The sequence below is a fragment of the Nilaparvata lugens genome, chromosome 1 (assembly GCF_014356525.2).
Source record: "Nilaparvata lugens isolate BPH chromosome 1, ASM1435652v1, whole genome shotgun sequence".
In the NCBI taxonomy this organism is placed as follows: domain Eukaryota; kingdom Metazoa; phylum Arthropoda; class Insecta; order Hemiptera; family Delphacidae; genus Nilaparvata; species Nilaparvata lugens.
The window spans coordinates 28,136,497-28,148,367 of NC_052504.1; the positions used below are offsets into that span (position 1 = coordinate 28,136,497).

At 33.7% G+C, this 11,871-nt stretch overlaps 1 protein-coding gene across 1 annotated transcript in view; it reads right to left on the reverse strand.

Annotated features, from left to right (window-relative positions):
- LOC111056880 (tRNA (cytosine(34)-C(5))-methyltransferase) overlaps window positions 1-11,871 on the reverse strand; it is a 34,061-nt gene extending 22,190 nt beyond the window's left edge. Inside the window, exons 1-3 of the mRNA XM_039424492.1 lie at window positions 11,484-11,871; window positions 9,687-9,776; window positions 4,101-4,312 (exon numbers count right to left, since the gene is read on the reverse strand). Coding sequence (XP_039280426.1) covers window positions 4,101-4,312; window positions 9,687-9,776; window positions 11,484-11,552 — 371 coding nt within the window. The 5' untranslated portion in view covers window positions 11,553-11,871. The remainder of the gene's footprint in view (window positions 1-4,100; window positions 4,313-9,686; window positions 9,777-11,483) is intronic.

Below are 11,871 nucleotides of genomic sequence, written 5' to 3' on the forward strand. Positions count from 1 at the left end.
AAATTCAATTCAAGATGGCGGAAAAAATGGCGGATAATTACTAAAAAACCATATTTTTTCACGTTTTTATCAAAAACGGCTCTAACGATTTTCTTCAAATTCATACCATGGATAGCTATTTATAAGCCCTATCAACTGGCATGAGTCTCATTTCTGGGAAAATTTCAGGAGCTCTGCAATATTCTTGAGAAAAATGGCGGATAATGACGAAAAAACCATGTTTTTCACGGTTTTCTCGAAAACGGCTCTACCGATTTTCTTCAAATTTATATCATAGATAGCTATCTATAAGCCCTATCAACTGGCATGAGTCTCATTTCTGGGGAAATTTCAGGAGCTCCGTAATACTATTGAGAAAAATGGCGGATAATGACTACAAACCATGTTTTTCACGATTTTCTCAAAAACGGCTCTAACGATTTTTTTCAAATTCATACCCTGTGTAGTTATTTATCAGATCTATCAACTGGCATGAGTCTTTTTCGTGGGAAACTAATGGGGGGTTCACCCTATCCTTGAGAAATGGACTTTGTAACCTCCATCTCGTGCATGAGGTAGGTAGGTAGGTAGAGCAGTTTATAAAAAGTACACAGTCATAGTCAAGATATTTCATCTGTAGAGCAGCTGTTATGACGAAAAAATCATCGAATTTCACAATTTACACGAAGGAAAAAGTACTGTGAAAACAATAATTAAGATATATATACACATATACAGTAGTCTGATCGTAGTTGTAAATAATATGTTGCCGCCAATAATTGTCATGATGTTACTCCCCTAAATGGCTCAAAAATTGCACAATACCTAGAGAAAGAAGCAAACGACATTATTTCAAGTTTTTTACCGCAAAAGATTTTATCAATTGATTATCTTATTATACAACTAGCTAATTTTTTATTAAAAATAAATTCATAGAAGATCGGTTTCCTGGACATTTTTTTTTTTGCAAAAACATGAAACTTACAGAATTTTAGTTTCGACGTACTGAATAGATTATGATTCACAAGAAAAGGCACACAAATACCAGATTTCGGAACCATATAACTATCATTATTACTGCATAAGTCTCGGTCATCATTCGATAAAATGCTCACAGGTGGGACAATTTTCACCCATTAGTGTGCGGCCACAGTGAGAGCGAACTGCGATCCCATGGGTTTCTATATCTATAACTGAGATATGCGCAGTGGCGGATCCAAAGAGGGGCTAGGGGGGCTATAGCCCCCACCCTTGGGTATCCAATTTACACTAGATGAAATTTGTTGTAGCGCACTCACACAACTTTCCTTGCAGTTATGAAAATTGATCACCTGACGCTAGTGTTCACGCGCATCTCAAGTCTTCTATTCAAAGATTTGAGCCAGCTGGTGACAGGACAATATCGCTGGAGACGCTTGGGTCCCTTGGACCCAAGTAACTACAGACCAATCAGCCTTATTAGTAATCTAGCAAAAATCATGGAGAAAATTATAAAGAAGAGATTAGTTGTGTATTTGAACAAGCATAAAATAATAGATAAGAATCAATTTGGATTCCAGACTGCGAAAAGTACCGAAGATGCGTTAATTGAATTTTCTAATACTGTTTCACAAAACTTGAATTCCAATTACAAATCTATAGCAGTTTTCCTGGATATTAAAAAAGCCTTTGATACTATACCACATAGTTTTCTTTACAATAAACTCGAAAGATATGGCTTTAGGGGAATATTTCTAGAACTCATAAAGAGCTACTTGAGAGATAGAACCCAGTCTTTAACAATCGACGGACTTACTGATGTCTCCAAAATGACCTCCTACGGTTTGCCTCAGGGAACGGTACTATCACCAATCCTCTTTATATTATATGTCAATGACTTATTAAAGCTGAAATTAAAAAACGCCACAACTATATCATTCGCAGATGACACTGCAGCTATTTTCCATGGGGAATCTTGGACTGGGGTACATGAAATTGCAGAACAGAACTGTTTGCTCATAAAAAATTGGTTGGACAGAAACACCCTGAGCCTGAACATTGAAAAAACCAATTACATCACCTTCGCATTCAATACAACTGGTAAACCTGATGAGAATTTAAATCTGAAACTCCACTCAAACTGCAACAATAACTGCACCTGCCCTACTATAAAAAGAGTCAAAAGTACCAAATATCTATGTGTCCAAATAGATGAAAATTTGAAGTGGGACATACACATAAAATTTATTTGCAGAAGAATGAGATATCTATCCTATAAATTCTACGAAGCAAAAAAAATTCTGAACTCAAAACATCTAAAAATGGTTTACTTTGCACTGGTCCAGTCCATAATTCAGTATGGTATATCCGTATGGGGGGGCTGTTATAATTCTCACTTAGAAGAGCTTTTCATAATTCAAAAATCAATAATCAAAACAATTTTAAATAAACCCAGACTTCACCCAACCGACTTGACTTTCAAAGAGTTTAATGTGTTAACAGTTAGGCAGTTGTACGTAATAAATGTAGCGAAATATATAATCAAACATAAAGCTAATTTTCCTTGCACAAATAACACAATCAATAACCTGTACAATCTGAGACCCTCCTCAAATAAGTATCTTATGTACAATACAAACATTGAAACCATCAGAAGATGAATAATAGCAATAGTTTGTAACTGAAATAATAACATTTTCTCGAATTTCGAGCTTATTTTCAATTTTAGGTGAAAACGTTACTGAACATTAATTGTAGAGATTTCCATGCTTAATCTTTTCCACTTGATTTTTTTTTGTTTAGATTGTATCTGAAGCCTGATAATTGGGAAACTAAAATCAAACTTTGCATAGATGGGGCCGAGCTCCTGAAATTTTTACAGATATGGGACTTGTGGCAGTTGATAAGGCTCATCAATAACTATTCTAGGTATAAATTTGATCAAAATCGTTGGAGCCGTTTTTGAGAAAATCGCGAAAAACCCTGTTTTTGACAACATTTTCGCCATTTTAGCTGCCATCTTGAATTGCATTTGGTCTAAATTGTTCGTGGATCCTTATAGGGGAAGGACCTTAAGTTCCAAATTTCAAGTCATTCCGTTAATTGGGAGATGAGATATCGTGTACATAGACGCACATACACTCATACACACACCAATCAATACCCAAAAACCACTTTTTTGGACTCATTTGAAACGCATAGAAATTTAGAAATTGGGGTACCCTAATTTTTCTCGGAAAGCAATACTTTCCTTACCTATGATAATGGAGCAAGGAAAGTAATAAAATGGGTAATTTGTTTTGTTCGGTATTCATAGCATTGTACTGTTAAAGAAGGTTGTATAATTAAAGTTTCTTTTAAATACGTTTTGTTAAATTTTTACTGCCCTTTGAAATATTCAACTTATTTCTTTGTTTTGAACTGTTATCCATTAAATTCAGGATAAGAGTAAACCAGCTAAAACTTACACAATATACTTCTTCTTTAGACGTTTTATAATAAGGATTAATAAGCAATGCATTATAGAAACTAATTATAAGGTAGAATAACTAGAAATGTACATACAGGTTTATTTTTAAAACTTAATCATTTGCAAAAAAGTAATAGTACTAAAAGTATTTCCGTACATGAAATAAAAACTCAATAGCTTTCAACGTTCAAATTCTTATGGTCAAAGGGTCAGATATGATATGTTAATGCAAAAACATTTAAAAATAGCTTCAAAATCCTTTTATTTTCAGTCAATATTCTTGAGTCAAACCATAGCTTTTGCCTCTAAACTCTGGTCAATAAAGAGTTGAAAACGGCCTAAAAATGTGTCATTTTACACTTGAATTTTGACAATTTTTCGGACCCCCCGCCTTGCTGAGGGGTATTCCATATCCCCGGTGCTTTCACCCCCCCCCCCTAAAACGCCTAGCCCTCCCCCCCTTGGCCTATCCTGGATTCGCCAGTGTATATGCGATCTAAATCTAGAAGCCCATGCGATTGTAGATCGCGCTCAATGTAGCCGCACCCTTAATGTGATTCTTATTTTTCAATTGAATTATCCTACATAAATCACTTGTATCATATGCCGTCGATTTTGCACAACTTATCCAAATTCTTGAAGGTGTTTTAGCAATTTAGTCATCCTTACTCACCAAGGAAGACAGAAGGGTTTGGCCCCAACTTCGCCTTCTTGTCCAGTTAAAGCCTCTTCAAGCAAACCTTTGAATAGGTCACCTTCAACAATCTTCAGCAATGCCTGAGCTTCAGACACAGAGCAAGTTGAAATGCGGAATGCAGTGGGCAGATCTCTTCTTAGAGCAGCCAGAAACTCGGAAAATTCTATTTCTGGTACAATCTGTTGTTTCTGTAAGAGAAAATATTCCGATTTTCAAAGGAAGAAGGATAGATTGATAAAGAAGAAGATAGATTGATAGAAGGATGTAAGAAAATATTTTGCAACAGTTTTCATCAATCATGGGATATAAAAACATATAATACAAATTACAAAAACTGTACTGTTATTCCACATGTGGAATGCTGAATTGATTAAGAGTATTATAATAGTACGAGGTCTATTATATAGTGAGAGTGAGAGGTGTATTATAGACCTACAACTACTTACTCTGTTTAGCTTCAGTGCAAAAATCAAAATTATATTATGGATGAGACTTTCGATCAAACGTTTCCAACAAAACCAATCACTCCTCAATCACTGTAACAATACTACTAAAGAAGGAGAAAACTCTCAATATTTCATTTGAATTGTTAAACATAGGCTATAGACCTACTTTAGTCTTGTTCGTTCCTTATAATTAATTGCATTCAAAATCAAATTGTTGTTTTCAATAAATTACAATCAAAAGTTCTTTTAGAATTGTATTTCATTTCTTTCTATAAGAAGTTGTATTTTTTGTACAAGTAAATTAGAAAAATCAATAACACCCAACCCATTTACTCTTCCAAGAATTTCCAGTCCTTAATATCAAACAACTGTACATGGAAAATCTTCTAATCGTCATAAGAAAAAATATATATTTATATAGCCTATTAAGAGGGTGAACGTTTCTTCACTTTTTGAATCAGCCTGCAAAGTTTGGCAGTTTCCTTTCAAAACATTCTGTACTAGCAGGCCCGGCGAACTTCGTACCGCCAAATAGTTAATGCAACTCATGACAAACATTAGCTGGATGCACGATGTGGCATTTTGCAACTTTCAAGAATCACTGTCCAATATTTTCCATACCAATATAAATATAGGCCTACTAAACTTCAAAAATGCTATCATTAAGAACCAAACGCTTTGATTTATTCCACTTAATTATTATTGTATTATTATGCATATGATGAAGACACTATAATAATAATGTTTAGCTTTGTTCAGCTTGCAGTAACTATATCTCTTTATACAAAAATGAATGTCTGTTTGTTAGTTTGTTCCCTATAGACTCGAAAACTACTTGACAGAACGGCATAAAACTTTGGGAATATGTTGTGTGAATATTTGGGATGGTTTCTGACCAGAAATTTTAATAGGGGGACTAATAATAATTATTTATTAATACATTCTACAAACCTATGTTTTTGAAATTTTAGGCCGAGTGGCTACTTATAATTTAGCATCTAAAGTTACCAGGTGTATAATAAACACGTCACGCTGTTATCAATTGTGTACTGGTATTAAAACGGTGGTTTGTAGTTGAAGTTAGTGTACCGTATCTTTCATCTTATGGAAGAGAGTTGTTCATATTGCAATCATTAATTACTAAAGAATGACAGACTAAATTGATTTTTTTTTTAATTTAGCTTAGCTTATATTCATCCTAAAATTGAAGATGGAAAGAATATGGAATTCTGTGTGATTCATCGTACATAGCATATTTCCTGGACCATCTATTCACAATCAACAACTATGAAAACATTAAATTCATCTTTGAAACACTGATTTAACCTACCGGTATCTATTTTTTTAATTCAACACTTTACTCATAGATATTACTACCAATTGATCGAGAATATGTTGCAATGTCGGAATAATAAATGCTGCATGACTAAGCACATAGGAAGTACGTATTGAGATGTAAATGAAAATATTGATTGTCAGATAAATTTCATGATTCACCAAATAAAGTGAAGTGTAACATGAGATAAATTGACTTTTTGGCGGTACGAAGTTCGCCGGGTAATCTAGTTACCCAATAATAGTTACTGTAGTTTAGCTTAGTATACAGCTGGTAACTTCAGGTGCTATAATTAATATTATTCTAATTATTAATTTTAATGGATTTTAAATATAAAATAATTTTCAAACTGCAAAATAAAATAACTTACTAAAAATCAAACAATTCTAAACACCGAAGACATAACAATTATTTGAAACAAAGCAATGTCTTTAGAGCATGTAAGTCTAACCTGAGGTCGCACTGCTGGATGGTTACACACAGAACAGTCATTTTGTTTTTAGTCGGAGCGTTTAGAATAAAATACATGGGCAGTTATGGAGCAGCACACACTCTTGTCTACTATCTACCGACGGCTGATGGATGACGCAATGATTATAACAGCTGATTTTTATTTCTGAGTGTGGCTGGTTCACAAATCCTCTCCCATAAGGATTTAACATGTAAACTTTGAAGGACCGTAGGAAAGAGTCCTGAAGTCGGATTCTAAATTTGATAAGCCATAAACCTGGTCCTGAACATAACGAACACAACTAAAAAAAATCATTGAATTCGGTGCACACATAAAAAAGTTATTGAATGTCGAAATTTAAGGGTCGATTTTTATTTATATAGATAATATACAGGGCCGCCCAAAGGGCAGGGCGACCGGGGCGGTCGCCCCGGGCGCCGCGGTCGTATAATGATTACCGCCACAAAATTATCGGTTCAAGTACCTTTATTTCACCTTCACGTTAAAAGTCTTGAACCATTTTCTTATCAAACCATCTCTATGTAGAACTCATTACTTATATGTGTAGTGTGAATTATGGCAATTAAACAATAATAACTTGACGTTCACTGACTAAACTTTGGTAAATACAGTCACTCTACGCATAGCATAGGCGTAATAGTATATTTCGCACCTAGGGCCGAAAATGAGTCTTTTCCGGCTCGAAATCGGTTTTCAAGTCCGAGGACTAGAAAAGATTGAGAGCCGGAAAAACATTTTTGCCCGTGGTACGAACGCTATTTTTCGCCACACAGAAAAATAAACAATATATATATGAGAATAATTGTTCATTAAGCACTTCCGAAAGCAAAAGTGGAAGGTCATAGCTCTATCGAACTAAGGTAATCTGAATAACAGGAAATTGACCAAGTATTTTTTATTCTGATTTGTCTAAATAATCTAAAAGATTATGTTCAATTATGTGGGAGGTTTAGTTTATACTATTTTATTCTTTCTAATGACAATAAGATGATTTTATTGTAATGTTCTAATAATTATTGAATAATAAACACAAATAAGCCCAATGAAAAGTTTTTTGATCAGCTGTTTTAGCACACTTGAAATTTGGCCAATCTGAATGTCATCGTCAACAATGCTTGTTGTCATCGACTTAGTAAGTTTAGGTTAGAAATTCTATCCTACTCTAAAAATCGAATTTGAATAGTTTATAATATATATCTGATCTGTATTTCATTCATCCAAATAAAATGATAGTATATTATTGCAGAGAACTCTATTCAATTCTAGAAGCATGGGCTGATTCCGTTCCATAAACTATTTATAAAAACGTTCAGCACCATGGATATTGTCCAAGTAGTTCCAAAATTATCCACCAGGTCTCGCGATAAACGAAGTACTATGAGGTATGAGGTTAGATTTAATTATACTCTGAAAATTGAATTTGAATAGTTTATAACATCTTATTTGTATTTCATTCATCCAAATAAAATGATAGTATCTTATTGCAAAATACTTTATTCAATTCTAGAAGCATAAACTGATTCCGCTTCATAAACTATCTTGTAAACACGTTCACATCAAATCAGAATCAGCTGACTTCAAGGTTATTTTACAGCCCTAAGGCCGTAATAGTATATTTCGCACCTAGGGCCGAAAATGAGACTTTTCCGGCTCGAAATCGGGTTTCAAGTCCGAGGCCGTAGGCCGAGGACTAGAAAAGATTGAGAGCCGGAAAAACATTTTTGCCCATGGTGAGAACGTTATTTTTCGCTACACAGAAAAATAAACAATATAAATATGAGAATAATTGTTTATTAGACACTTCCGGAAGCAAAACAGGAAGGTCATAGCTCTAGCAAATCTGAGGTAATCTGAATATCAGGAAATTGTCAAAGTATTTTTATTTTTTATTCTGATTTGTCTAAATAACCTAAAATATTATGTTCAATTATGTAAGAGGTTGAGTTTATACTTTTTATTCTTTAAAATGACAATAAGATGATATTATTATAAATGTTTTGATTCTTGAATAATAAACACAAATAATGGAAAGTTTTTTGATCAGCTGTTTTAGCACACTTGAAATTTGGCCAATCTGAATGTCAATGTCAACAATGCTTGTTGTCGACTTCGGAAGTTTTAGGTTAGAAATTCTATCCCACTCTGAAAATCGAATTTGAATAGTTTATAATATATCTTATCTGTATTTTATTCATCCAAATAGAATGATAGTATCTTATTGCAGAATACTTATTCAATTCTAGAAGCATAAACTGATTCCGTTTCATAAACCATTTTGTAAACACGCTCACATCAAATCAGAATCAGCTGACTTCAAGGTTATTTTACAGCCCTAGGGCCGTAAAACTTTTACCGGCCTGGTCAGAAAACAATCATTTTCGGCCTCCATATGACGCACGTAAACCAGCTCATTACATCCAAGTGGGGCGAAAAATTATTTTTCCAATCATTTAGTGAGCCTGTGCGCGGTCATTGCTCCTGCAACCTGCAAGTCGTCCTTGGTCCTTTCATTGTCCCAAGCTGGGTGATAAAACTTCTTATCTTATACTCTTTTCTAACCTTGTATTCTGCAGGCTAAAACCTATTTATTTTTAAATTTCCGTTAAAATTCCTAAATTAAAATTTTTCAATATAAAATAAATTAAATTTTTCAATCTAAAATAAATTGAAAATTTTTCAATCCAGGAATATTAACGGAAATTTAAAATTAAATAGGTTTTAACCTGCAGAATACAAGGTTAGAAAAGAGTATAAAATAAGATAAGCTGGGCCGGATGTCTATATTGACTGGACTAAGAAGTTCCTGTGACAACTATAGAGGAATCAGCTTGCTAAACACTGCTTACAAAATCTATAACATGATTATCAAGGAGAGGATGCAGCTTATAATGGAAGTTCTCTTCCTGGAAGACAAATTTAGCTTCAGTCTTGAATAATACCTTACCGCGCTATACTTGGTGGGGGGGGGCGTATATCAAAATCTCGCCCCAGGCGCCTATTAACCTCGGGGCGGCCCTGATAATATAAAGTTTTTTTATTGGCAATGATGCACACAAACAAACACACATATAGCTTGACCGTGGGTGATTGATGAGATCAAACCTCCATGCTTACCATAGGGATTATAATTCACTAGCACGCGTTGCTAGCAGACAGTTACGCGTAGACCACTAGACCAACGTCGCCGGCTAATTACGAAGACTAAAAAATCCCATTTTGTGAAACTATTAAAAGTGCATTGAGGTTTCAATGATACAAATTTTGTGTCATGGAGGTTTGAACGATACTTGATACAAAAATAAACTTACGATGTAATATGTTTCAAAATTCGGATTGTTCCTTATAATGTCTTCGTAATGTTTTCGAGGTCCTCTTGGATCTTCACCGTCTGCAATATTCTGAAAATTGAAAATAATTGAAATACTTTACTAACAAAAATAGCAACGCACTTTTATTGAACTGATAACCGATTGGGGTGGTTGTTCAGGAGACCCCTCCCCGTTTGACTCCCCCACCAGGAAAATTGTTGAAGTTTTTTAATCAAAAACAGCATTTGAAAGCTTTATTTGTTAATATTAATTAGATTTTTGAATTTGTTTATTAAAATGCCAAAGTCGTGATACTTATTTCCACATCTAAAGTAGTAACTGTAGTTTTTTCCAAACACCACTTTGTAAGGTGTGGGAGGGGGGGGGAACAATCGCCACGATCGCCCACCCACTGGATCCGTGCCTGATTGCTATACGTCTAAAGCCACTTCTCAAATTATCCATACTTCTGCTAGAGTCTATTCCTAATTTCTAAACTCACTAGGTATCTGAGGTAGTAGTATCGGATTACACTTTAACCGAAACACCGGTCTGTGAGACCAGAGGCAAAATTATTTTCTCCATAGTGGCAAAATTGTGAATCAAAAATTGCTGCCCGCTCTAATACCTTTTCCCCCACTATTCCTCAACATTCTCCAACAATGCTCGTCAGTCCCCAACTTACGGTTATCAAGTAAACATCAATCTATTGAAAACATACCGGTCTCAGCTACCGGATCTTTCGGATAACGTTCATTTTTTACCGGTCTAGAATACCGGATGTTTCGACTAACAGATATTTTAAGCTTTCAGTTTTTTTCGAATGATTTTCTCTTTATTATTTCGGTATTTTGATATGTTTTATTTGGAAAACTAATTTTTGTAATTTAGAAAACGTTGGTTTAGGAAAATTGATGACAATGGATGAGTTATCAACCATACAAGCCCCAGCTTTTTGAACTTGTATCAATAGGATGCTTCATAATGAAGTGTCACAAAATAAACATTCATTTGACGAAATAGATGATTCCTACCACTATAGTTATTTACCTATGAACTTTTCTTGCTAATAAAATAACTGGAGGCTGAAAACGTTTGCTCAAACAAGTTTCTTGGTAACAATGAAAAACATTATTATTTTCAATGATTACCTTTCAGTTTCTCTATAAAGCCTATATTGATAAAATATTTATCCATGATTATTGTTCTGAGTAGTAACTGATAGTATGGTATATGGTAACTGGCTGGTTAATGGTCCTACAAATGAAGATTGAAGATATCTTACGTATGGATTTTTGTATTGTGTGTGTTCTTACATCCAACATTATACATTTATTACATATCAATGTTTCCAACTTTTTATTCTATTGTTCCATCACTTAATTTGCAACTGAAATCTATATTATACTTTACTACAATTGAAATTTATTAATGAAAAATATTTAAATTCATATTCAGTAGAAAATATATCAAATATAACACTTTAAGCAAGACCCGGTCTGTGGACCGGATGTTTCGGTTTAGGTCAGTTCGGACCATGTTTCGATCGGAGTGTTGAAAGAAAAATAATATTCATATAGGCCTAATCAACACGTGGAGCATATATCATTTATTAACTAATAACATAGTTGTAGTTATCAATCTATGAATTATACTGACTTTTCCATAAAAGTTTCTTAGACAATAATTAGTATATTTAAAATCTATGTCTAATCTGATAATCTTGGTTTTGATAATACTAAAAACTTGAAAAACATTGACTAATTGAAATTAGGGATGAATGAATTAAAAGCTCACCTTCTTTTCCCTTCGTTTATTTGCCATATGCCGGTTACCTCTTTTAAATCTTCTTGTTCCACCACCCATTTTTAAATTGTGAACTGAATAATAAAAATAGTTTGATAGTTTCAAGTGATAGAATTTTACAAGTATACCTTTCCAAAAATCAAGCTACAATATTCAATTTAGGTTAAGCAAAACATGCCGCATAAAACCTTTTATAAAAGAAAGAAAATAGAAACGTCAGAATAATTAACTGTAATAATAGGTTTAAACTTTATCAATATATGATAGAGATATTTGAAAAAAGTGTCTATTTGCTATTTCAAATAAGTTTTGTTATTGACAACATTATTGTATTATAACCTAACCTACTCAGCAGTTGACAAACAAGAAACAACAGGGA